A 27,883-nucleotide genomic window follows, 5' to 3' on the forward strand; every position below is an offset into this window, starting at 1 on the left:
CAGAGAGACCTAGGGGTTCAGCTTCATAGTTCTTTGAAAGTTGCGTTCACAGATAGACTGGGTGGTTCAGAATGCATTTAGCATCCTTCCCTTCATTGCTCAGACCATTAAGTATAGGAGTTGGGACATCATGGTGAGGTTGTACAGGGCAATGGTGAGGCCACTTTTGGAATACTGTGTGCATGTCTGGTCACCCTGCTATTAGGAAGGATATTATTAAATTGGAGAGGGTTCAGAAAAGGTTTACCAGGATCTTGCCAGGACTGGAGGGTTTGAGTTATAAGGAGAGGCTGGATAGGCTGGGACTATTATCCCTGGAGTATAGGAGGTTGAGGGGTGACCTTGTGGAGGTTTATAAAATCTCAAGGGCATAGTTAAGGTGAATAGTCAGGGTCTTTTCCCTTATTTCCCTTACCTTAGGGAAATTCCTAAGGTAAGAGGAGAAAGATTTAAAAAGGACCAGAGGGGCAACTTTTTCACAGAGGGTGGTTCGTATGTGCAATGAAGTGCCCGAGATAGTGATGGATGCAGGTACATTTACAACATTTCAAAGACATTTGGACAGGTACATGAATAGGAAAGGTTTAGAGGGATAGGGGCCAAGTGTGGGAGAGTAGGACTAGCTTAGTTTGGGAAACTTGATCAGTTTGGACTGTATAACAGACCATAACATACAGGATCAGCAACAACTTGCATTTATGTAGCACCTCTAACTGTGGTAAACATTCTGAGGTGTTTCACAGGAGTATTGTCAGGCAAAAAATGGATACTAAACTGCATAAAGATATTTTTAGCAATGGTTATACAGGGAGGTAGAGAAGCAGAAGGGTTTGTCAAAGCAATTTCAGAGCCCAAAGCCCATGTAGTTGAAGGCACACTTTAAGGGCACAATGAAATTTAGAGATGCACAAGATTCTGGAGTTAGAGGGGTACAAAGTTTGAGGATTGTGCAGCTCGAAGAGTCTATGTAGATGGAGGGAAGTAAAGACATTTCATGACTTGAGCCTGAGGATAAAACAAGCTAATGACGAGGGTGACAAATTTACAAGGAAGTAAGTTGTTTATAAAATCATGAGGGATATGGATAGGCTAAATAGACAAGGTCTTTTCCCAAGGGTGGGCGAGTCCAAAACTAGAGGGCATAGGTTTAACATGAGAGGGCAGAGATATAAACGGGACCTAAGGGACAACTTTTTCACGCAGAGGGTGGTGTGTATATGGAATGAGCTGCCAGAGGGAGTGGTGGAGGCTGGTATGATTACAACATTTAAAAGATATCTGGATGGGTATATGAATAGGAAGGGATTAGAGAGATATGGGCCAAATGCTGGCAAATAGGACTAGATTTATTTAGAATATCTGGTTGGCATGAATGAGTTGGGCTGAAGGGTCTGTTACTGTGCTGAATACCTCTATGATGCTGGGATTCAATGGAATGGTTTTGATGACACCAACCATGAGAATAAAGCTTAAGCATTTTCAACATGTCAGTACAAGTGAGGTTGAATTATTATGTTAAATTCCCTGCTTTCCATATATAAGTATCTTTTCTCCATGATGCTATAGTGTGACAGTATGTTAATCTTCCTCTGGAAGGAGATGTTAGAAGCTGCTGCCATCCTCGTACAGTCCAAAGAGTCGCCTCTATCTCCAGTTCACCTGGATTGTTACTGCCATGCACCACAACAGTCCTCATTCTTGAGGCTATTGCCCTAGGCCAAATCATCTTCAACTGTTTCGTTAATGACCATCCCTCCACCAGAAGATCAGAAGTTGGAATATTCACAGACGATTCCACAATGTTAAGTACCATTCATGGCTCTCAGATACTAAAGCAGACCATATCCGTATATAACAAGGCCGGACAATGTCCAGGTTTGAGCAGACAAATGCCAAGTAATGTTCACACTACACAAGTGACAGGCAATGACTATTTCAAGCAAGAAGGAATCTAACCATTTTCTCTTGACATTTAATGTCACTGTATCCCTATCAGTATCTTGGGGTTACCATTGACAAGAAACTGAACTGGATTAGCCATATAATTAATGTGGCTACGTGAGCAGATCAGATCATAGCGATTCTGCAATGGATAACTCATCGAATCACAGAATCCCTACAGTGTGAAGGCAGGCCATTCAGCCCATCGATCCATACCAACCCTCCATAGAGCACCCCACCCAGACCTATCCCCTTGCCGTATCCCTGTAATGTTGTATTTCCCATGGCTAATCCACCGAGCCTACACATCCGTCTACACTCTGGGCAATTTAGCATGGCCAATCCACCTAAACCATATGTCTTTGGACTGTGGGAGGAAACTGGAGCACCGTGGAGGAAACCCATACAGACATGGGGAGAATGTGCAAACTCCACTCAGACAGTCGCTGAAGAATGGAATCGAACCCAGATTCTGGCGCTGTGAGGTAGCAGTGCTACCCACTGAACCACTGTGCCACTCACCTGCTGTCTCCCAAAACCTGTGTCATCTTCAAGGCATAAGTCAGAAGTGTAAATGGAATACCTAGCACTTGTTTGGATGTGTGCACCTCCAACGCTTGAAGCTCAATGCCATCCAAGACAAAGCTGCATTCTTGATTGACACCCCAACTACCACCTTCTACATTCATTCCCATCAGCATAGAGCACAGTGGCAGTAGTTTGTACCATCCAGATGCATAACACCAACTCACCGAGACTCCTTTGAAAGCACCTTCTAATCTGATGACCTTAACATCTGGAATGAATAAGGCAGTTAATGCATTGAAACACCACCATTTCCAAACCAGACAACATCCCCACTTGGAGCATTTATCGCTGTTCATTCGTTGTTGCTCAATCAAAATCTTGGTACTTCCTTCCTAACTGATCTGTGGGTGTATGAACACCCCAAGGACTGCAATAATTTGTGGAGACACCTCAGTTATCACCTTCTCCTGGGGAGATAGGAATGGGCAGTAAATGCTGGCTTACTCAGCGATGCCCACACCCCATGAATTAATTTTGAAGAAAAGTGCTAAGTGCAGAGGCATCTGATTGTACCATCTGAGTATTTGTCATTGCTGTGATTGGCTAACTTATAAATATAGAGGACTGAACCTTGGATCTTCCTGTTTTGGTTTGGGGCCAATTGAGCACCAACAAACATACTAACCTGCTGAGACACTGATGAAGCTATGATGTGTTTACAGTCAATCCCTTGTATTCAAATTATTCTTTTGCTCTCTCCACTTTTGGTTTGTTGTCTTTAACATTGCACCATCCTAGGGCAGATAAAGCTTTATAAAGTGAAATTAGCTTTATTGAGAATGACAGGAGATTGAGGAATCCAGTCTTGATCATTAATCCCTGGGTTGGAACATCATTGCAAATCAGCAAGATGGAGCATGCTGACAGTAACTGATGTCCAATAAAAGTAAATAAAGCTACTGTCTGAAGTTGATTACTTGTATAATTAGGTGTCCTGGAGTGGTTTCAAGCCTTGGTGTTAAGTTGACAGTTCTAATAAACCACTTGAGGTTCATTCATGGGGTTTATGGTGTCATCTGTAGTCTGTGAATTAAATTACAGCCTTGTAATCCCTACCAGGTGTTTTTTTTAATTGTGAAACCTGGGTGATGGGTCTGAGCCCGTATTGCCAGACATCATCAACAATGCAGTGAACAGGAGAAACAATGAAATAAATCGAACAAAACTATTTATTGTGACACATTTGTGTTTCAAAATGCTTGGATTCTATGAGCAGTAAGGAAACAGTTGAAGGAGATGTCTTTACTGTGCTGAGATGGAGAGGAAATCTAAGGTCATGCATAATGTATCCATTGTTACATTATGTATCTTCCTGTTGTTTCCTTTTGGTGGCTTCAGTTTTACAGGATCAAGAGCTAAACTGGAAACTATTTGTAGTTGATTCTAAATGATGCCTGCATTCTGCAGATTGCAAGACTGATAACCGTCCACTCTTGTTCCCTTTTCTCTTGCAGCTCTCCAGGATCTGGAACCTCAGCAGTTGATCCTATTTGTTCAGTCCTTCGGAATCCCAGTCTCTAGCATGAGCAAGCTCCTGCAATACCTAGACCAGGCAGTCTCCCACGATCCCCAAACACTTGAACAGAATATCATGGACAAAAGTACGTGTGTAGTAAAGAGATTGCAAGAATTGTGGATATGCATCTCCTTGTTAACAGTTAATTCTCCCTTCTCTTGTGGAAGCAGTGATATACTTGGAGGGTAGGTGTAGAGGAAAGAATGGGTCCTCAGATGATGTCGTTTCTTCAGCAGTTCAGTGGTGAGGTTGGAGCAGCTATTTGAATGTGACGCAGTCTCGGCATCGAAGAGAAAGTGCGCATTGATATAGCACCTTCCACAAAATTAGGATGTTCCAAAATACAGCACATTAGCCAGTTTTGAAGTGTAGACATCCTTAGCATGTGTTGAAGCGCAGCAGACAATTTGCATACAGAAAGTTTCCACAAACATCAATAAGGTAATAACTAGATAATTAATAATTTGTTGGTTTTTATGTTGAATAGGGAAATGGTCTTCAAATTGTGACCATAACATCTTCAGTGGGCGATATGGTGACACAGTGGTTAGCACTGTTGCCTCACAGCGCCAGAGACCCGGGTTCAGTTCCGCCTCGGGCGACTGACTGTGTGGAGTTTGCACATTCTCCCCGTGTCTGCGTGGGTTTCCTCCGGGTGCTCCGGTTTCCTCCCACAATCCAAAAATGTGCAGGTTAGGTGAAATGGCCATGCAAAGTTGGCCGTAGTGTTAGGTGAAGGGGTAAATGTAGGGGATTGGGTCTGGGTGGGTTGCACCTCGGCGGGTCGGTGTGGACTTGTTGGGGCGAAGGGCCTGTTTCCACGCTGTAAGTAATCTAATCTAATCTAATCAGAATCTACCTGAGGAGGTAGCTGGGGTTTTGATCAACTGTCTCATCTGATCTCCAGCAATCCCTCTGTGTTACATTGTGATTGTTAGTCTGGGATATGTGCTTGACTCGTCAGAGAGAGACATGAACTGAGGACCTTTTGATTTGGAGGCAACAGTGGTACCCCCGAACTTCTAACCCTACCTAACTTTGCCTTGCCATTCAGTTACAAAGTACATGTCCAGCATAAGTTCACCTGTAAGAGGTCAAATCAAATTATTCTGGCTGATTTTGTTATTAATTTTCCCCGCCCTCTTGCCAATGAGGTTGCAGACTTTTGCAGCTCCTCGACTCACTAAGATCAGGAGATTGCATTTCAAGTGGTGCTTCTTGTTGTGAGTTGGCTGCTGTTCACCCTACTTGTGCATGTAGCAGGCCAAAATTAGCAGGGGACTGCATGGGCCCCTCAGTAATCCATCTTGGACCATCTGCTGTATCCAGCACAGTCATTGTGATTAAATTAGATGGTGTTACTGAATGGATAGTTGTAATAAGCAGACTACACAGGGGAGTGGATGATTGCAATGCTTCTAATTCAAAATAATGGATGGTAATTAAAAATGAAGGATGAATGATTCAGAAGTGGAAAATTACAAATTTATTGCGGTGTTCTTTATGATACTGGAACATGAATTATATTTTTTTAATTCCCGATTATTTAACATGCTATTATTTCTGGTCTTGCTGTGCTGGTTGTTTGCATCAGATACCCAAAGGCAATGCTCACTGCTTATCCAGCATTAAGTGGCTTGTGTTTCTTTTATTCATTTATGTATGTTCTAATTTTCAGACCGAGTTTCACACTGGTCTCCTAGTTTCCAAGGGACCAAATTTGCCAGTAATAATTTTATTTTTCTTTTGTTGGCAATAGACTTATGCTAGTCTCGTAATTTCAGAAAATTATAATTATGTTTTTAAAAATAAAACACTTTCTTGCAAAGGCAAAATACTTTGGATGCTGAAAATCTGAAATAGAAACAAAATGCTGGAAATATTCAGGTGTGGTGTCATCTGTGGAAAGAGAGAGAAACCAATTTAGCCCTTTGTGTAGATGAACTTTCGTAGGGGGAGTCATGGATTGGGATATTAACTCTGTTTTTCTCTCTTTTCACATGCTGTCAGACCTGCTTGGTTAATTCCAACATTTTCTGTCTTTATTGCAGTCATTTTTAAATATGTGTAACAGATTATCTGATGTAGATATTCTAGGTTTGAATGTGGCAGTGCCAACAATTGTATCGGGAGTTCAATCTTAGAGAAAGGCTGTCTCTTCCTTATAAAATCATGCATCACAGAAGAAAGCCATTTGACTCATCAGCCTGTGCTGATTTTTAAAATATTTTGCTAATTAGGCTATTTGCTTATTCTTTCCTTATATCCCTCCACATATTTCCTTTTTCTTCCATGTAGCCATTGCCTTTTGAAAATTGCTATTCATTCTGCTTCCTTCCTACTCAGGCAGGGCGTTAGTTGCCACTTGTAAGGATCTTGTCTTACTGCTAAATTTTTTTTGTCACTTATTTTAACGTTTTTTTTCAGGCCTTCCCGAAGGTTGTCAGTTTATCCAGTGAAGTATTTACCCCAGAGATCAGGGAATAAATGGTGATGCTGAATTAACAGATTTCTCAATGGCCAGGGTGCCATATTTGGCTGCTTCAGCCCCAGTTAGAGGTGTCGAATGGTCAGACTCCCATTTCTTGCTGCTGCTCAGTGACCTATCAAAGGATCTATGTTTGAGCACAGGCCATTAAGGTATTTGAAGCCTGTGCCTATACTCTGGTGTCAGTTGTGGCTTGGTGGGTAGCTCTTTCATGCTTGCATCAGAAAGTTATACCTCAAGTCCTAATAGTCCACTTCTAGAAATAAGGTAGATGACATTCCAGTGCAACACTGAGAGCACTATGCACTGTCAGATGTGCCATCTTGCAGCTCAGATGTTAAACTGAGGTCCAGTCAGCCCACTCGTGGATGCAAAAGATCTCATGGTACTATTTTGATGAAGAGCGGGGGAGTATTATTCTGTCTAATGTTTATTCCTCAAACAACAGCCCTACAACTGATTATGAAGTTATTATTTCGTTGCAATTTGAGGTAGTTTGCTGTGTGCAAGTTGGTTGCTGTGTTCAATACAACAATAGCTAGTTTCAGAAGTGCTGTACATTGCCTGTAAAGTGCTTTGGGATGTCCTGTGGTTGTGGAAGAAGATATTAAGTTATAAGTCTGTCTTTCTTGCCCAGCAAATAGCCATAACTTGGAGAATGGAAAGAAGGAAATTCTTAAAGTGCAAGTCCAATCTTCACAAAAGTCAAAGACCTTAATGTATCTTGTTGCCAACTTTATGTAGGATACAGTTCACCAGATAAAGTGGCTCATGTAACCCACAAACATTTCGTACATGATTTATAGGAGGTGGGTGAAGTGGTAGAGACTAGTTCTAATTCTCTTGTTTTTCTCGCTATAGACTATATGGCTCACCTGGTCGAAGTTCAACACGAGAGGGGAGCGACTGGTGGACGCACCTTCCACACGCTGCTCACTGCATCTTTGCCCCCAAACAGAGGTACTCCTTGCAGTTTGAGTTCTTCTACATTGTGTTCATTCTAAAATTCCTACTGATTGCCTCCAGAACAGGATGCTATTGTCACATCAGATTTCTATTTTGCTTTCACGCCTGTGCAGTGTTTGTTGCTCCAGGGTTACCGTAATGCCCGTTGTGGTCATTGTTGTCAGTGCTAGTTATGCATAGCTTCTACAGGGTCACAAGCTTCTGTCTGTTTGCATGGTGGCACAGTGGCACCGTGGTTAGCACTGCTGCCTCACAGCACCAGAGACCGGGGTTCAATTCCCACCTCAGGCGACTGACTGTGTGGAGTTTGCACATTCTCCCTGTGTCTGTGTGGGTTTCCTCCGGGTGCTTCAGTTTCCTCCCACAGTCCAAAAATGTGCAGGTTAGGTGAATTGGCCATGCTAAATTGCCCGTAGTGTTTGGTGAAGGGCTAAATGTCAGGGAATGGGTCTGGGTGGGTTGCGCTTCGGCAGGTCGGTGTGGACTTGTTGGGCTGAAGGGCCTGTTTCCACACTGTAGGTAATCTAATCTAATCTAATCTAAAATATGTCACTGAACAGGCTCATTCTTGATTTACATTTCTTTGATACATGGGGCAGGATGCCCCAAGAGATAATTGGATCTAAAGTTAGGATTTGCTTCCCTTCTTTTCCATCTGCTGTCACTCTGCCTCATTATTAAGATACTGTGGCTCAAATAATGATAGGAAGAGATTCAAAGATGTTTTAAAAGCCAATATGCGGAAATGTAACCTCGACGTCAACAATTGGGAAAATAATGCCGAGGGCAGGAAACTCTGGCAAACCATCATCTGAGAAGGAACAGCAACGTTTGAAGCCAACAGATGTGCAGATTTAGAAGAAAAGGGATAGAAAGGGGGAAAGCAAGGCAACAACAATCAAAGCCTGATCTGCCATCTGGAACTACATGTCCTGAATGTGGAAGAACTTTCAAAGCCAAGATTGGACTCATAAGCCACCTGAGAGCCCATAAATAGATCAACGGAATGAAGACCATATTCTCTACCTCGAGGGATAGCCACAGTGACGATGTTGAGCTTGACAGGCAGATTGTTGCCACTTAACCAACTGGCAGCCAGCTCCGCCCAGCGATTAATCTCAGTGCTGCTGTGCTTTGTGGAGAGCTTCAGAGTGTCGTTAGAGCATTTTCTTCATACTCCCCAGCACATTGGCCATCCGAAAGCTGAGAATCAGGACTTGTGAGGGAGTCAACATATTTGAGAGGCAAAATATTTGGCTGACCAGTTGTGGGCTTCTACATGAATTTTGTTTTAGCAGCTTTTTAAGGGGTGGGGGGAGCTGAGGTTCCTGTTTCCAGGATTGAAGAGATGGAGATTTGATTGCAAATCTGGTGCAGAGTGGATACTGAAGCTGCAAATGGTAGATTGTATAATTCTGTGGTGGTCAATTTGGTTTTGGCTTGGAGGCAACTAAAAATTAGAATTTCTTCAACAAGGGAGTACTTTTGTTCTCATCAGTAAGTAGTTGATCTTTGAGGTAAAAAGCCACCGATCAGGTTAATTGTAAATAGAATCTGGGATATCACACAGTCTTGCTTGAATTTCTGAGACATCTGTTCACATCTTCCACTCAAGACAGTTACAGTCCTATCACTATTAAGCAATTACAGAATTGTGATGAACTTCCTTGGATGTGCAAATCTTTGAAACACAATTCATAAGGCCTAACAATTTACTGAATGAGGTGCTTTGGTCAGATTGAATGCATTTATGGTACTGCTATCAGATTAAGTGTCACAAATTCATTGCTGGCAACCAGAGACTCCCTGGGGTGGACTAGTCATTCTTGTGGGGAGAATCAGTAAACAAGGGTGGCCATGTGGTGCGCTGGGAGGGGAATGTGTGGGTATTCATTAGGGGCAGGAGCTTGGTACCACTTTTCATCAGAATGGTCTGAGCCACTTGTAGTATATCTACTGAGTCCCAGCTGTAACCAACTGACTCTTAGTTTAGGGTCAGAAAAGGGCAGTTTGATAGAGCATTAAGGAGGCCTTTGGGGCATTTCATCAGTCGAGGCATAGATTATAAGATCAGGGAGCTGTTGTTAGAGCTGTACAAAATTTTAGTAATGCCACAGCTGGAGTATTACATGCTGATTTGATAACCTCACTATTGGAAGCATATGATGCACCAGGAAGAGTGCAGATGAGGTTCAGCACAATGTTACCTGAGTTTGGAATATTTTAGCTATGAAGAAAGGCTAGATAGACTTTGGTTATTTTCTTTAGGGCTGAGAAGGCTCAGACACCTGATTTGAGGTGTGTAAGATTATGAGGGGCATGGACAGGGTAGATAGGAAGCAATTGTTCCACTTAGTTGAAGGGTCAGGAACAAGGGGGCATAATTTTATGGTGAAGGGCTGGAGGTTTCATGAGAATTTGAGGAAACATATTTTAACCCAGAGGATGGTGGGAATCTGGAAAACAGTGTACTGTCTGTGCAGATAGTGGAGATGGGAAAACTCTCAACATTTAAAAGTATATGCAGCAGCACTTGAAATGTCATAATGCTCAAGGCTATGAACCAGATGCTGGAAAGTGGGATTAGTGTAAAAATATTGGCACAGATTGAATGGACCAAAGGGCCTCTAAAGATCATAAAATCCCTACAGTGTGAGAGCAGGCCACGTGGCCCATCAAGTCTACACTGACCCGCCAAAGAGGATCCCACCTAGATTCACCCCCCCTGCTTTGTTCCTGTAAGCCTGCATTTCCCATAGCTAATCCACTTAACAAGCATATCTCTGGACACTCTGAGCAATTTAGCCTGATTAATCCACCTAACCTGCACATCCTTGGACTGTAGGAGGAAACCTGAGCACCTGGCAGAAACACACACAGACACGGAAGAACATGCAAACCCCACTCAGTCAGTTGCCCGAGGCTGGAATCGAACCCGGGTCCCTGGTGCTGTGAGGCAGCAGTACTAACCACTGAGCCACCGTGCCGCTTCAGCCTTATAACTTAGGACTTGTGGCTGATCTGACAATAAGCCTGAATGATTTTATTAATACAACCAGTCAGTGGAGCTGTCTCCAAAATATTCTCTCCTTAACTCAGTGGGAAAACTGCTTCAGTTGAAAGTGCTTTTTTTTTCCAGTGACTGAGGTGGGTTATGAGCAGCTGTTAAAATGTAGACTCCTTGTACGTTTTCCCAGAAAATGCAGACCTGAATCGACAGAGTTCGAGTCACACTGCACCACAGTGCCCCATCCGGATTCGAAGACCAACTCACATTCCTGCAATTGGGGCAGATGAAGACTTGGCTACTCTGTTTCTTCAGGTACAGAACAACAAAATATTTGCCTTACAGATTTTTATTTTCCTTTTTAATCCTATGTTTTATGTTTTTCTTTTCTCACTCATCTGCTGGGAGATTGTGGAGGGTGGGATGTGTATGGAGAAAGGGTCTCGTTGTGATAGTCAGGCCATCATTGGGATGTAAAACAGTTTTGATGAATCTTGCATCTCAAATGTTATAATGATGATTCTTCTCTCAGCTTTTCCCCATGAACCCTGACCCAAGATGGAAGAACTCAAACGCACGCTCAGTCTCACTTATGCTGCAGCATGCACTAGCCAAGGAACTGCGACAGGTCCACCAGGGAAAGGTGGAAGAAACTGGAATTGCCATCCGACTGCTTCAAGCTATCTCTGCACTGCTGAGCTCCCCACACAGTGGAGCCTTTATGTTGTCCATGAACAGGAATCATGTTATCGCCTGTCCTTTAATGAGGCAGCTCCATTTGTATCAGGTACTATTGCATGCTAGTGCTGAATATGTTTGAAATAGACTGGAGGATTATACATAAGAGGATGTGTACTCAGCATATAACATGAGTATTTATTCAGCATGAGCATGAGTCACATTGGCTACTGCTCTAGCAAAACCTCTAATTTAGGATTCTTATCTTTGTGTCTTCCATGACCCCACCTCTCTCTATCATTATATTCTAACTCCTCTAACTCTAGTCTCTGTTGCTTCCCCAATTTTTGTCATTTCACCATTGGTGGATGTGTCTTCAGCTATTTAGGCCCTGAGCTCTGAAATACCCTGCCTTGATTTATCTTAACTTGCTATCTCTCTCCTTTTAAGGCATCTCTTAAAACCTGTTTCGTCGACCATGCTTTTAGTCACTATCCCTAACACCTACTGAGAATAGTCTTGTGAAGAGAATGTTTCATGACATTAAAGTTCTATGCAAACTAGAGTCATTATGTAAGCATGTTTATGTACTTGTGAAGAATATGTGTGACCATGTATTGTGTAACTGAGCTCTGTTATTGTATGGAGTGCTAGCATTCATTCAGATATTGATGTGGGTGCCTCGTGTTTTCTTTAAGGTGTTTATTTTGTGAATGTATAAGACTAAAATTTTTGCTTTACTAGAATTTTGACTTTGGAAGACTTCGACTAGATCAGATCAAACTATGAGGTGAACTGACAAAAGCATTTTGACAGAGGTCAAAGGAAAAAAAAGACTTGCATTTATACAGTACATTTCAAGACCTCTAGACATCTTAAAGTGCTTTAAAATAAATTAAGTTCTTTTGAAATAAAGCTCCTGTTGTAATGTAGGAAGATGCAGCCAATATGTGTATAGCAAGCTCCGAATAGTGGTGAACATAGAAGACGTAGGAAATAAGAGTCTGCTCCATTCAATTTGGTTCAGACCCTGTTGCAGCTTACTCATTGTACCCTTGGGTTCTTTTAGCCCTGAGAACTACAATATATCTAGCTCCTCCTCTAAAATATTCAGTGTTGGTGTTTAGTGCAGTTCTTTTATGCTGCTGTATAATCATGAATAGTTTGTCTCATCCCCAAACTCCAGCCGCCTATGACTTTGTAGTTCTTTCACCCTAGTCCCTAGTTAGGCACTCACACATCCTGCATGCAGTCTTGTGAAGCTAGTTGAGATGGGCAGTTCATAGGGTTTACCAATCTGGACTCTGCCTCAGCCTTCTGTTGTACCTTTATTAAATACCTCCTTTTTTAATAGACATGTGTTTTATTACTCACATGTTTTAAACATTGATAGTTTGTTTCTGCTGATTCACAGAAGTGTGTGCCAGAGAATTGTGCTGCTGAGTCCCTATTCTACAATGTTGTGATGCAGATGAGGACATGGTTGGAGAATCCTGCAGTGGAAGAGAGTCCACTTCGAGCACTACTGAAATCCCTAGCTACTCAGTGTTCACTGAAACACAGGATGGGTGACGGTATTGTATCATCTCCACATGACTGGCTAATATACAATTTAACACCCTTTAAAATGCAGTCTGGGCTTTAACTAACCTCAGCTTAATTTGGTTTGTGTGTCTTTAATTTTTCTCAAGAGAAAAGAAAAGGAGCTTGCTTTGTATAACATTCTTAAGATAGTAGGACTTGTCAAGTGCTATCCAGTTAGTGACGTATTTTTAATCTGTAGATACTGTTGTAATGCAAGAAATGCAAAAGTCAGTTTGCACTTAGCAGGATCCCACAACCAGCAATGTATTAATGACCAGAGAATGTTTTAGTGTGATGGGTTAAAGGTTAAACGTTGGCTCAGACACCAAATCAGATTCCCCTGCTGTCCTCTGAGCTTTGCCATTGGAACTTTTATGGCTCCTCAAGAGGATAGATGAAGCCTTCATTTAGCATCTCACCCAAAAGGCAGCATCCCTGATATTGCACCATTCAGCATGGACCTTTTGTTTAAGTCTCTGAAACTGCTTACTTCTCTCTGTTGGACCTCAACTAACATAGTCATAGATGTTGTCCAGTCTATGCGTTGTGCTCTCTTTCTGCAATGCGCTTATACTCACTGGGCACTGACACCAGTTGTGCACTAGCTGTTTCCTTCATGCTGCTTAGCACTTTGTCTTGTCTAGAGCAGTTGTGGTGCTCCCCCTGGAAAAGGGGACTGTCAAAGGAGAGATTATCATTGCTTATCTCCTGAGAGCCTGTTTCAGGGCAGCATTAGAAATGGACTTGAGAGAACACTCACCTGCACTCACTGTAACTGTGACACCCTGAATGACCTAGATCATTAAAAATCAGGAATGACATAAGAGAGAGATTTTTCTTCATTCCAGGAGAAATAAAAAAAAATCAGCCTTGAAACAGACGTTCTCTAAATAAACAGCTGCAGGCTGCCAGCAAATTCTCAGCTTTTATAACAACCCCGTGCAGATAAGGAAATGGCAATGAGTAAAACTGAAAAGCAAGTTTGCCAATTAATAATGCTGACCACAGACTAAGGTGTCCCTCGGACTTGGTAGGTCAGTTACTGCACCCGCGATTCTGTTTCCGCACAGTGTACGGACCCCTTTATAATTAATTGGATTCCATATACTACTTGCCTAAACCTGTCCCATTCTGAACGTGGCAAATTCAATTGCCAGAAACTATTTGTGCAGTCTTCTAATCTGAGAATATGAAGTTGGGTATCCAGAGGTCTGGTTTTATGTTAAGGTTTCATTTTAGCCAACCCCTTTCTTCTGCGCCCTCCCTCTTGGTGGCTTAGCTTATTCTAGTGTGATGTCAGGCAGAGGCTGATCTCCATGCCAACCTAAAAAAATTAAAAATTAGAAACACAAATTTGTAATCCATTCAAATTTGTAATACTCGCAAAACCTTAGGATGATCTAGAGCTAACTTTTGAAACTTAGTCATCCTTGTTGCAATGCAGAAACATGACAGTCAAACAGTACAAACATGGTTCCATAAATCACAACTAGATCATGATCTGACAATATTTTAGGTATTGCTTCAGGGAGAACGTTCAGACAGACCATCTGGGAGAACTGCCCTGTTCATCATTAAAATATTGACGGAGCATTTTTTATGTTGACTTGAGAGGCCTTAGCTTAATGTCAGTCTCATGTGTCAGCAGTGTAGCCCTCATTACTGCACCTGGAGTCTCAGCTTAGTTGTTTATCATCCAGCTATTGGACACAGTCGTTGTTGGTTAGGGCAGATCTTTCTCGGCCATCCCAAATTGCTCCTAAGCAGGTCGATGTCAGCTGGATCCTTAAACACCAGCAGTTCTTGGGGCGTAGGTATACCAACAAGTTCCAGGGAAGGAGCTTCAAGATTTTGACCCATAATAGTGAAGGAAAGGCAAGATAGTTCAAAATCAGGATAGTGTTTTGAAGGGGAACTTGCAGATTGCAGTTTCCCTATGCATCTGCTGCCCTTGTAGTACTACTCTAGGTATTAGAGATCAAGGGTTTGGAAGGTGCAGTCAAAGGAGCTTGCGTGCGTACATGCTGCCACTGGACTTCGGAGGTGAAGGGAGTGAATGTTGAGCATGGTGGATGGTAGTGGATACTACTTCAGCCAGTTGCTTTGTCCTGGATGATGTCAGACTTCTTCAGCATTGTAAGAGCTGAGCTCATTCAGGCAAGTGGTGAACGTTCCATCAGACAACTAACTTGCATATAATGTGTGGTGAACAGGCAATGGGAGACACAAGGCAAGTTACTTGCCTCAGAATTCCCTGTTTCCAACCTGCTCTTCATTGAAACATAGAATCCCTACAATGTGGAAACAGGCCATTTGGCTCAACAGGCCTGCACCGACCCTCCAAAGAGTAATCCACCCAGACCCAGTCCCCTACCCTATTACTCTACATTTCCTCTGAATAATGCATCTAACCTACACATCCCTGAACACTATGGCAATTTAGCATGGCCAGTGCACCTAACCTGCACAGCTTTGGAAACCGGAGCACCCAGAGAAAATTCATACAGACACTGGAAGAATGTGCAAACTCCAGGCTGAGGCTGGAGTCGAACTCTGGTCCCTAGTGCTGTGAGGCAGTAGTGCTAACCACTGAGCCATCATGCTGCACTTGTAGCCATATTATTTATATGGCTGGTCCAGTTCAAATTCTGGTCAATGTTAACCCCAGGATGCTGATGACTGGGGATTTACAATGATGATGTCATTGAGTTCCAAGGGGATCATCTTGTTGGAGATGATCATTGGCCTGCACTTATATGGTGTGAATGTACTTGATACTTATCAGCTGAAGTCTTGACATTGTAATGACATAGACTGTTTCAATATCTGAGGAGTCAGGAATGGTTATGAACACTGCTGCAACCATCAGTGAACATCACTGCTTCTGACCTTGTGTTGAGGGGGGGGAGCGGGTGAGGAGGGGGGGTAGGAGGCAGTGAAGTGGCTGAAGTGGGTCTTGGGCACTACCCTGATGAACTCCGACAGTGATGTCCTTGAGCTGATGTGATTCACCTCCAACAATCGCTGCTGTTTTCCTTTTGCTAGTTTCAGTCATGAATCCACAATTTCTGACTCTAAGGCAAGAGTGCTCCATCCTGAACTATAGCTGTTAAAAATGAGTGTTCTATATGTGGGTATTACAATTTAACTCTCAAGTGTTAAATGACAGGCTAAAGTCATTGAGTTCAGCTCATTAAATCACCTTAAGTTACAATATTGCCCCTTGTTACATCTTTGTGTGCTTAAATTCCATTACCTTTGTATATTGTCCACTAGATCATCCAAGTTAGATAAGATTCATGTTCTAAACAGTTGTCATCTTGATTCATGCTTTTTCTTGTTAGACTGTAGGTAATTCATGCAGTTAGATACTGACTTTCCTATGAGAAAGTCAGATCTAAATATAATCAATGCACTGTTTAAACTCCAGTTCAGGCTATTTTTGACTTCTATGAGGTCTATCACCAAATTCTGCTATCTTGATGGTATGATGTAAAATGGGTCCCTTGCTTACCCATTCTGCATTTGTTGTTTATTCCTTAATATAAATGCATACTACACCAAGCTCAAGTCCAAACCCACTTGATCTTCTACTATAAACTTAGACCTTACAGTGATTAATAAGTGAATAAGTAGGATTGGAACAGTGTTAATTTTTATTTTCATTCTCTGTTTTTCCTTTCTCTTCCTAAGTCCTTGAACACTGAGACCTGTTGTAGCAACCCTTTGCTTACCTTATGTGGTTGTTTGTCTTGGTGCAGGAAAGACACCTGAAGCTGTCTGATATGTGTGGTGGAGAGCTGTACTAGGCAGCATTATGAACCCAATAAACAAACTGGGGGTTCTTCAGAATGTGTATTAAACAAGAGAACTATAGAGTCTAGAGCTATTTGTAAGGTTCATGTGATAGCTTGCCAAAGGGGAAATTTGGACTGGCTTTTGAATTGAGATATGATCCAAACAATTGCTATTTAAAAGTTTAAATAGATTTGTTTTTAGCCAGTATCTTTTTGTACCCCTCAATGCATTTGATGGATCAATGGTTCATGATGGCAATTATATCAAATAGTTTACATATGAACATAAGTAAAATGCTCTCTCTACCACAGAGCTTGTTTGTAAGTTCCTCTTGTTACTTGTAGTCTTATCGTTCTATCATGGCTAAGAATAAATAATAGGATCACGTTTCCACAGTTAGAGCTGGTTTCCGGCACCTGGCAGAACAACTGACCTACCGGCAGGACCAGGAACTGATTGATTCAGCAGTGCAAGGAATAATCTCAGCTCTGAAGGCTGGAGAGAAATGCAATGTGGAGCCAGAGCTAAAGGCAAGAGGTATGAACATTTATTATATATCCTGTCAGTACTGAATTAGTAACTGGATGGAAATAAAATTCTGGGTCAATATCTAAATTGAAATGTAAGAACTGATCATGAATGTGTTACATAGAACAGCAGAGACCAGTTTTGGTCTGGGTCTGGTCTGTATTCGCAAACTGGAATCAAAAGGATCTTTGTTTGTACAGCAACTTTTAGCCAATGAAATACTTTTAGAAGTAAGTATTGTAATATAGGCAGTGTGGAAGCCAGCTTACAGACAGCAAAGACCCACAAAGAGCAATGCGATTTCAACCAGATATTTTCTCTTAGCGATGGTGGTTTTGAGGAACAAATATTAGCTCTAGGCCGCCAGAATCTCCCCAGTTCTTTGAAATATGCAGTGGGCCTTCCTACGTCTGTTCTGAAGAAAGAAATGGAGAGTGACGCTATTTCAGAATTAATCAGCGTTTCTGAGACTAAAGTCAATGTAAGCTCAGCACGTTTTCTGCCCTAACAAACATCACTGAATCAGTGTATTTTTATAACATTCCAACAGTTTCATGAAATCAGTTTTGTTTTGTTTCTAGATTTTTTTATTTAAGTGAACCTCACAGATCTCAAACTTCTATAGTGAGATTTGCATTCCCTGGACTATTAGACCAGTTACAGAATCCTGGACGGAACTAAATTGGGATGAATGGTCCTGTTTCTCAAGCCCTTAGCACATCATCTGAAAGCAGCCTTGCACAAGGTTAACCAGAGCTATGGCATTTTATACAGCACAGAAACAGTCCAGTTAGTTTCTATTAGTCTTTGTACTCCATGAGTTCCTCCCATTCTTACCCTCACCTCAGCTTTTTGTCATATCGTATCATTTCCTTTTCTCATGTGTACCCACCCAGTTTTCCTTCTCAAGGGTCTAAGCCATTTGCCTCGATTACTTCCTCAGAATGAGTTCCACATTCTACTGAGTGAATAAATTTCTCATTTCCCTGTTGGGCTTTGCAACTACATCAAATTAACCATAATACTTTGAAAATGATATGCTTAGTTGAGTCTAATTAACGGAGAGGCCTTGGATAAACTAGCCCTGTCTTAACAGTGTGGGATGCAACTAAGATAGCTAACAAAAGATTGAGATGTTCTGCTTGGAAACACAGTGCAAGCATCCTGAATTTCTACACAACTGTATAATTAGCAGGTCCAGTCACAATTTGCATGATTGTGAGTTATTGACAAAGGTGCTATTAAAGAGGCATAAGATATAGGAGCAGAATTAGGCCATTTGGCCCATCAAGTCTCCACCTAACATGCTCCTCACCCCCATTTTCCTACCTTCTCCCCATAACCCTTCAACCCATTATCAATTAAAGATCTGTCTAATTCCTCTTTAAATTTACTCACTGCCCCAACATTCACTGCATTTTGGGGTAGCGAATTCCACAGGTTCCCAACCCTTTGGGAAAAGTAGTTTCTTCTCAACTCTGTTTTAAATTTTCTACTGCTTATCCTAAGACTGTGGCCCCTCATCCTAGAATATCCTAGAAGGGGAAGCATCCACTTCACATATATTTGATTCTTACCTTTTATCATCTTGAATACCTCAATTTTATCTCCCCTCATTCTTCTAAATTCCAGACAGTATAAGCCTAAACTATTCAATCTCTCTTCATATGACAAACTCCTCATCTCTGGGCTCAATCTAGTGAACCTCATTTAAACTGCCATCTGTGCCACTACATCTTTCTTCAAATAAAGGGACCAAAACTTTGCACCTGTGCAGGTGCAGTCTCACCAATGCCTTGTATTGTTGCAACAATACTTTCTTACTTTATGTTTTATTCTTTTAGTTATAAAAGCCAACATTCCATTTGCTTTCTTTGTTATCTGCTGTTATCTGCATGATCCATCTGCAATGTAGTACCCCAAAGTCTCTCCCAATTTAAGTAATAGGTTGCCTTCCCAATTTTTTGTCCAAAATGCCTGACCTCGCGTTTATCCATGTTAATCTCCATCTACTACATTTCAGCCCACTTTCCTAACCTATCTATATCTTATTTCCTCATTGCAATTTACCATCCCACCTATTTTTGTGGCATCTACAAATTTGTCTATAAAGCCTTCTGAACCTGTATCCAAGTCATTAATGTAGATTGTAAATAGCTGGGGTCCAAGGATCGAACCCTGTGGCACCTCACTAGTTGCGTCTTGTCATCCAGGAATAAACTCATTTATCCTGATTCTTGGTCTTCTGTCCATCAGCCAGTCATCTATCCAAGCTAATAAATTAGCTCTCATCCCATATGATGCAACCTTATGAATTAACCTTTTGTGCAGCACCTTATCAAATGCCTTCTGGAAGTCCAGATATATTACATCTACAGGATCCCCATTTTCCACTTTGCCTCTAGCAAATTAGTCAAACTTGATTTGCCCTTCACAAAGCCATGCTGACTTTGATGGACAGCGCTTTGACTTTCCAAATGTCCTGATATTGAGGCAGATGTAAAGGTGAGGGTTGAGGGTAGTGATGAGTTGTGACAAAAGCATAAAACTCTCCAATTTTACGGGGTAGGAAGAGTAGTCTGTGTAATATATCTAGAATGTTGCTTTTTTGAAAGAGTAAAGGTAAATAAGTTAAAAAAATAATATAATAATGCTATTTAAATTTGAAATCAAAGTATTTTGTGAGTATGAAGTGTCTGATGTAACTTTTCTTGTCCTGTTGCACAGTGGCATTTGAAATAGCACTTTTTGCCACTGAGCTTCTAGGAGGATTTATTTGTCTCTTCTATCTAGCTTTTTGTTGTTTAGGTAACGAAATACTGAAAATATGTATAGGAATTGCCTTTAAAATAGGCTTAGAGCTTTTTAACAGTTAACACCAAATATGGCTTATTTTCAAAATTTAACACCTTATATACAGTTAAACAGTTGAAGTGTTTCTACCTGTTTTTTTTGTTGTGATTTCTGCTTCATAAATGAATATTATGTCACCACAATTCTCTCAATCCCACAGTTTTAAAGGGTTTGATCGAGATCCAGTCTCCTTACTTAGAAGAACTCTTGACTCTTGTCCTCACCGCCAACTCAGAAACCGACACAAAGCAAGTTGGTTCGGATCCAGTAGCCCTGATAACCATGCTGCTTCAACAGGAAGGAGAAGAGTCGGCTGTGAAGATGGAGATCGACAATGACAGGTAGCTTCAGAGGAACAATGTAGGATATGGGTGAGGCAGCGGGGTTGGAGATAACGTGCGAATGGCTAGTTCAGGAGTTAAATAAAGGGCATTTAGTCAGCAGTCATTGTGAACGAGTGGTGTCAGGCTCGTGCTGTAGGAAATGGGAGGCTGCAGTTCCTTTAAAGGACATTGAGAATCAGGTTGATAGCATTGAGCTATCTAGCAGTCATTTGCCACAAGTTAGCATAGCAGTTTGTCATCTCTAAAGCTGTATCATTCATGCTGATGGTTTGCATTGCACTGGTATCCCCACCTTAAAGTGGCAGTGCAGTTGCTGTCTACAAAAAACTTTCCACAAGTTGAAAGTCACAGAAAGCAATGGACTTCTTTCAATCAGCACTCGACCCACGAGCTGCTGCACAAAGTGTTGAAGATTTAAGGATCCCTTCCTTTTGCTGTAAGTTCTGCTGAAGGGTTATGCCCTTGTAATCCCAACTGAGCTCAGCTCATCTAAACTCCAAGGTCCTGTTAATGCTCCCAAACCAAGGGAGACCAGCAGAGAAGTTGCTGAATCTGAGAAGCTTTAAATGCATAGCTTGTAATCTCCAGATTTACGAGCAGCATAGATGTTCAGCAGTTTCTCAAACCTTTGTTAAAGCTGATTGAATCCAATCCAAATTTCCATACTGTAGGGAATCTAATCTAATCTAAATCGGGTGCTATCAAGCAGCACCTGCAACGGAATAATCTGAGATCTCGTGCTCAGTTTGGGTTCTGCCATGCATTTGACTCCTAACCTCATTACAGCCTTCATCCAAACATGGGCATAAGAGCACAAAGCTGAGAGTGATGGCTCTTGACATCAAAGCACCATTTGACCAAGTGTGACATCAAGAAGCTCTGGCAAAGCTAGAGTCAGTGGGAATCAGGGAAAACTCTCTGCTGGTTGGAATTACAATTTGCTTAAAGGAAGATGGTTGCAGTAGTTTGAAGTCAATCACTTAACCTCTGGACATCCTCAGGGTCTTGTCCTTGGCTCAACCATCTTCAGCTGCTTCATCATTGACCTTCTATCCATCATCAGATCCGAAGTTAGGATATTTGTGATGTTCAGCACCATTTGCAACACCTCTGATACTGAGCTGTCTTTGCCTTTGTCCATTTGCAGTAAGATCTGGGCAATTTCCAGGCTTCGACTCATAAGTCAGAAATTCACCTGTACCTGTACCAATGTCATCTACTGCATCAGTTGCACCCAGTGTGGTCTCCTCTACATCGGGGAGACAGAAAGCCTTCTTGCGGATCGTTTCAGAGAACATCTCTGGGACACCTGCACCCATCAACCCCACCGCCCCATGGCTGAACACTTCAACTCCCCCTCCCACTCAGTGAAGGACATGCAGGTCCTGGGCCGCCTCCACCACCAAACCATTACCACCCGATGCCGGGAGTAGGAACGCCTCATATTCCGCCTTGGGACCCTGCAACCATACGGGATAAATGTGAATTTCAACAGCTTCCTCATTTCCCTTTCTCCCATTGTCTCTGTCCCAAGCCTCCAACTCGGCACCACCCTCCGGACCCATCCAGCACTGCCCCCTCTGACCTATCACCTTCTCCTTCACCTTCATTCACCTATCGCTTTCCCAGCTCCCTCCCATCAACCTCGCCTCCCCCCCCCCCCCCCCCCCCCCCCCCCCGCCTCCCCCCCCCCGCCTCCCCCCTCCCATTTATCTCTCAGTCCCAATCCACAAGTCTCATTCCTGATGAAGGGCTTATCCCGAAATGTTGATTCTCCTGCTCCTCAGATGCTGCCTGATCTGCTGTGCTTTTCCAGCACCACACTCTCGACTTCAACTGATAAGTGGCAATTCGTACCACACAAGTTACCATCTCCAACAAGAGACAATATAATGTTTGTCCCTTGACAGTTCCCGCTGGTCAGAAACTGAACTGTACTGTACAAACTACACAAATACTCTGGCTACAAGACCAGGTCAGACGGTAGGAATTCTGTGACACTTCACTCACCTTCTCTCTCTCCCGAATGCCTGGTTCCCCATTAACAGGGCACAAGATATAGATGTGAAGGATTTTTCTTCACTTAAATAATGAAGTTCCAAAAAGCTTGACACCATTCAAGATAAAGCAGCTTGCTTGATTCACTCCCCATCTGCCACCATCAACATTCACTCCTTTCACCACCAATGCACAGTGGCAGCAGTGTACACCATTTACAAGATGCACTGCAAGAACTCGCCAAGATTCCTCTGGCAGCAGCCTTCCAATCTGTAACCTTTGTGACCTACAAGGACGCCAATACATGAGAACATCATGTGCATGTTCCCCTCCAAGCCACAGACCATCCTGACTTGTCGCCATATTGCCATTCATTCATTGTAGCTGAATCAAAACCTGGGACCCTTCCCAACAGCACCTTGGGTGTCCCTACACCCCAAGGACTGCAGCTATGAAAGAAAGCAGCTGACCACTTCATTCCCTCAAGCTGAATAATAAATGCTGGCTGATCCATCAGCACCCATGACCCAAGAATAAATAAAGAAAATCGTTAACTTTCTCTTCCAAATACGTTTGTATCTCTTTTATGTTTCCAGGATTCAATCCATACATTACAGAAGTTTAGATTTCTTTCAGGCAAAGTAACATAGCGGCAAAGCCTGTGGATCAGTTTATTTTGGCCATTGCTACAGAGTTGGTGGACCATGTTAGCTGGAATCTGTCCTCACTCTGCCAGTTAAAATTCCTTCAGATAGCTCCAAGTTACTCTGCAGCATTTTACCAGCTTTGCTTTTTTCTTTGCTTACGCAGCGCAGAGAGGCTGAAGCCTGTATCCGCGTCAGGACTGTTTATTGACTGGTTTGAGCTCTTGGACCCTGAGGTTATTTCCAGCTGTCCTGATCAACAACTAAAGCTCCTGTTTGCCGATCACAAGGTAAAAAAAAACTAATGATGTGTGAGAAACTTTAAAGGAATATTATATCATACACCAAGGAGTAGGCAGCTATGCCTAATTAACTAAATGAACATCAGCAAACTCATTAACCCTGGAGTGTTTCTGCTTCAGTTATGTGCATTCATTGAAATCTCACTTCAGTACGATTGGGGAGTTCTTTGCGATTAACAAATTGAAGATTGTTGGCACTGGAGAAATTGAATCAGTTTGCCACTTACTGTCCAGTGCCGGTGTTGGTGGTGAGATTTCCTCTGTTGGCTGGAGGACTAGTTAGCACAAATGTGAAGCTCCCTGTAAAACCTTGCAGCAAACAATGTTTTCTGAGTGCATGCCTTTTCAATTTTCCCCACGTGGACCACCTACATCGCCGTCTTTGCTTCGCAGCCAACCTAAATCCCGACGTCAGTGCGAACGAAGGACAAAGAGGGAAGGCAGATTAATGTGACGAGAAACACACAAACAACTGGATTTCTCATGTTATGGTGGAATATGCTTTGCTGGCTTGATGTCACCTCTCTACCACAACATTAGATGCCAAGCATCAATGGAGGTATAATCGCACCCTGCATCCTGCATCCTGTTGACTCAAGAGCAGCAACTCCTCTGAAAATAACCATAAAATGAGAAAGACTGTTCATAAGGTTACTCCACAAACACTACCTTCACCTCTGAAGAGGTGAGCAAGGTGTTGAAAGTCACCAGGATAAGTGACACCGGGATAAGTGACACCTGTCCAGAATTGTTCAAGAACGAGTCGCAAATAAATGGATGTAGCTTACCAGACTCACTTCCAACATCATTGACACTGGCATAATACCAGAAATCTGGCACTATTCCAAAGTCATTCCCATCCTAAAGACAGGAAAACCTGTCCATAATTCCAAGCGTTACCGACCCATTCCCTCTGTCTTCAGTCTAAAAGTCAGTTGAACAATTCACCCTTGGCTGTATTTGAAAGCCTTCAAAATAAGAAAGTGGACTTCAGGGAAGCTAAAAGACTGTTCTGACCAGGTCCTTGCACTGCTACCATCATTTGAGGCAGAGTTTCTGAATACTGGATCTGCCTTCATAAAAAATATTTAAAATAAATGACTGGTAAATGTTTTTCAGAGTAGCTTGGGTGTACTTGTACAATGACTGCAATGCCAGCATGTAGGCACAGCAAGCACTTGGGAAGGCAAAAAGCATGTTGACCTTTATTGCAAGAGACTTTGAGTACATGAATAAGGAAGTCTTTCCATAAATGTCCAAAGCTTTGGTGAGACCAGACCATGTAATACAGTGTACAGTTTTGGTCTTCACATTTAAGGAAGAAAGTACTTAATTTGGAGGGCATACAGCAAAGATGCTCCTGGTAGGACAATTCTTTTAAACCATGAATCAATATGAGGGACTGAGTAAATTGACTTGTTCTTCTGATGACCAGAGAATATTGAGAGATGTCGTCATTGCATTACAAGATTCTGAAAGGTCCTGATCAGGTAGATACTATGGTTCCTTCTGCTGGCTAGAACAGAGGGGCTCAATCTCAGGATTTGCGGCTGATCACTTAAGATTTAGAGACAAGGAGAAATTTCTTCGCTGAAAATTGTGAATCTTTCAAATTCTCTATCCCAAATGTTTATAGAATCATGGGGAATATGTACCATAAAATGGTTAAAGTGAATAGGTAAAATGGTAGAAACTTTTAACTTATGATCTTGTGACCAAAGCATCTTTTGTGTCATTAGATGCCATTGTTTTGGTCCTTGTGTTTACCTGTACTCTGAATTGCCTCCAGATAACTGGTCAGCCAGGATTGCAGCTACTCTCATTCCGACCCTACCTTTTGGCTGTCCTCATCCATCAATCAAACTGGACCACATTGCACCAGTGCATCAGCATTCTGTTGAGTAAGCACGGGGAGCTCAGGTGAGTCATAGCTGCAGGCACAAACCAAGAGTTCAGACGTTTACAATTGTACAGACAGAACAGGAGTTTGGATCACTGAACCACAGTCATGGTAACTGCATAAGGGAAGGTCTTATTTAATTAGTTTGATATTTTGTTAGTTAATTTAGAAAGAAATTAAAATACATGCACATATACTTTTGCCAGCACTAACCTGTGCAGGTGCACACAGTGTCAAATCTTCAGTGACAGTGCTACAGTCAATGTTTTTATTTTCACATTCGACCTGGGTCATGCCCCATTTGTTTTAATTTCATAGCACGTTCTCTGTTAACAGAAACCATTCGTCAAAATGAGCAATTAGCACAAAATTTGTTTTCCTCGCACTCTTTTCTACTTCCCTTCTTTACTTCCTTTCTTTCTAGTGACCACTGTCTCAATTCTTTTCTTTTAACTGCAGGCTTGACCCCACAGCGTGTCTGGATTTTCTCTCGGCCTGTGTGCATATTCCAAGGATCTGGCAAGGACGTGACCAAAGAACTCCCCAGGTAGGATTCACAATGGGATGACATGGGAGAAGAACCAGTAGCTTTCTTCAGACAAGTGGCAGTGAATTTGAGAAGTGCACTGGTTCATGAGTGGCATAATCCGTTAGGACTTTTGAGATTGTTGGATCTGTTTTTAGAGGTTTGGATTAAATCAGTAGAAGTAGAAAAGCACATTCTGCTCGTTATATCGAGTCAATGCAATGTTCTTAGCTTTAAAATTGAATTCACTAGTTCAGATATGATCTCAAGGTGCATTACACAAGGGACAGCAGAAAACTAGACGACTTTCCTCAAAAGCTGTTAATCAAAATGTGATGAGTATTCTTTTTGTTAGGCCAAGGAGTTATGAGATATTATATTATGCCGTTAAATGTAGAGTTAAGATGCAGGTAAACCAGTGTTAATTTGAATAGACTGGGGAGACAGAATGGTCTGTTGTTCCTATGTTTCTGTTGCTGGCTATACCCTGGAAGTAGCTCCTGTGGACACAAAAGGCGAAAATGCTGGAAGTACTCAGCAGGTCTGACAGCATCTGTGCAGAGAGAAGTTGAGTTAACGTTTGGACTTTTGATTAGAAAAAATTCTGCAATATGATGTCTTGCAAAATTATTACATTTCTCACTATAGGTGAGTTTAAAATCCCAACAGCCATACTGGAGCGACTAAATCAATGCAGACACTACTAACCAAGAACAGAACTATCCTGCAAGGCGGCACGTAGGAGCAGAAGCAGGCAATTGAACTTACCAAGCCTGTTATATGATACAGGAAGATCATGGCTGATTTGTCTCATTATTCCATGTCCTTTAATACCATGGACCAGCAAAATCCAGACAGACCCCTTCAACCTGCTTGGAAACATTGCACTTTATTACAAGCGGGGTACGAAGCTGTCGTCAAATTGAATGATAGAAATTTACTAATGTGGCTTGTGACAGAACACTGACCTCATTAATCTATTCTGGCCTTGCAAAGGGCCTGTGCAAGTAGCTTACTGACTGTCTTAGCCAAGCTGACTTAAAAGCAAGTTAACAAAACCACAAACAGTGTGAGCAGTGCACTTGCATTAATTTCTGTTGGGATAGGATTGAAATGCAACAAAGTTGTTTTAAACTTGTATGAAAATACTTTGCAGCAAATGAAGAGTGTTTGAAATATAGTTGCTGTTGTGCTGTTGGAAATGTGCACACAACAAGCTCCCACTAACTGGGCTGCTCACCCAACATTGCATTATTGTCTGCCTCTTCATTGCCTGATGTGAGTCTGTGTATACTCTGCCATTTTAGAAACACACCAAGGAGTATGTCCTGCGCTTGAAGAAGGCGGAGCTCATCAGCATGGTAGATATCATTCTTTCAGAGTCCGAAGTGAGAACCTGCAACGGGTCACAAGCTAACAAATCTGCTGAGGATGTCACGGGCACCCTCATCCAGTCACGGCTCCCTTTGCTGCTCAGCAGTTGCCATGGCAATTTGGCTAATGTCAAGAAAGTGACTGAGTATTTGATCAGTTGCATCAAACAATGGGGAGACAGGTAAATGTAAAAACAAGTTTCATGTGTTAACTGTTTGGTAGTTTTGTGCATGACGACCAATCTTGTAGTACATTTCAGGAACTGTATTATTTAGTACAATGACTTGCTACAGTTCTTTTTTTGAGAGACTGACGTATATCAGAAAGTACCCTTAAGAATTTGACTGCACAGAACTGGGTAGATTGCATGTTAAAAGCAAGTGCAGCCATTTCTAAGGTGCTGTGGGAATAAATAGGGCTTTTTTTGATCCGTGTATGACAGACACAAAGGTTTGTGCAAGGTCCATATACTATTTTGATTTTACAATAATACTGTGTTTCAACAACACTCATGTATACTCACTACACTTCTCTACTTTAGAAAAGGCTCTTTGTCACTTTTCTTTCATGTTTCATGTAGTATGGGCCTCATTATCCAGCAAGCTTGGCTGAACCAGAATATCATCCCCTTTGCCAAAGTTGTTCAAAGTCTGTGCTCACAGCCAAAAGAGGGAATGTGCACTTAAATAACACCTTTCAAGTCCCATAGTACTATAGCCAATGAAGTACTTCTTTTAACGTGTACACACTATGGGACATATAGCATCCAATTTGATCACGAGATCCCACAAACAACAATGTGATAATGACTAGGTCATGTGTTTTTCTTCTGGGCTGTTGGGTTGAGG

At 42.0% G+C, this 27,883-nt stretch overlaps 1 protein-coding gene across 2 annotated transcripts in view; it reads left to right on the top strand.

Annotated features, from left to right (window-relative positions):
• Positions 1–27,883, top strand: part of ints1 (integrator complex subunit 1) — a 117,446-nt gene that overhangs the window by 63,462 nt on the left and 26,101 nt on the right. For both annotated transcript variants that reach the window (XM_072559248.1, XM_072559249.1), the window contains exons 28-38: positions 3,984–4,130; positions 7,395–7,493; positions 10,697–10,821; positions 11,039–11,293; positions 12,599–12,758; positions 16,963–17,103; positions 20,108–20,288; positions 23,100–23,223; positions 25,025–25,155; positions 25,595–25,682; positions 26,969–27,216. In XM_072559248.1, the coding sequence (XP_072415349.1) occupies positions 3,984–4,130; positions 7,395–7,493; positions 10,697–10,821; positions 11,039–11,293; positions 12,599–12,758; positions 16,963–17,103; positions 20,108–20,288; positions 23,100–23,223; positions 25,025–25,155; positions 25,595–25,682; positions 26,969–27,216 (1,699 nt within the window). The remainder of the gene's footprint in view (positions 1–3,983; positions 4,131–7,394; positions 7,494–10,696; positions 10,822–11,038; positions 11,294–12,598; positions 12,759–16,962; positions 17,104–20,107; positions 20,289–23,099; positions 23,224–25,024; positions 25,156–25,594; positions 25,683–26,968; positions 27,217–27,883) is intronic.

The sequence above is a fragment of the Chiloscyllium punctatum genome, chromosome 40 (genome assembly GCF_047496795.1).
Source record: "Chiloscyllium punctatum isolate Juve2018m chromosome 40, sChiPun1.3, whole genome shotgun sequence".
Taxonomy (NCBI): domain Eukaryota; kingdom Metazoa; phylum Chordata; class Chondrichthyes; order Orectolobiformes; family Hemiscylliidae; genus Chiloscyllium; species Chiloscyllium punctatum.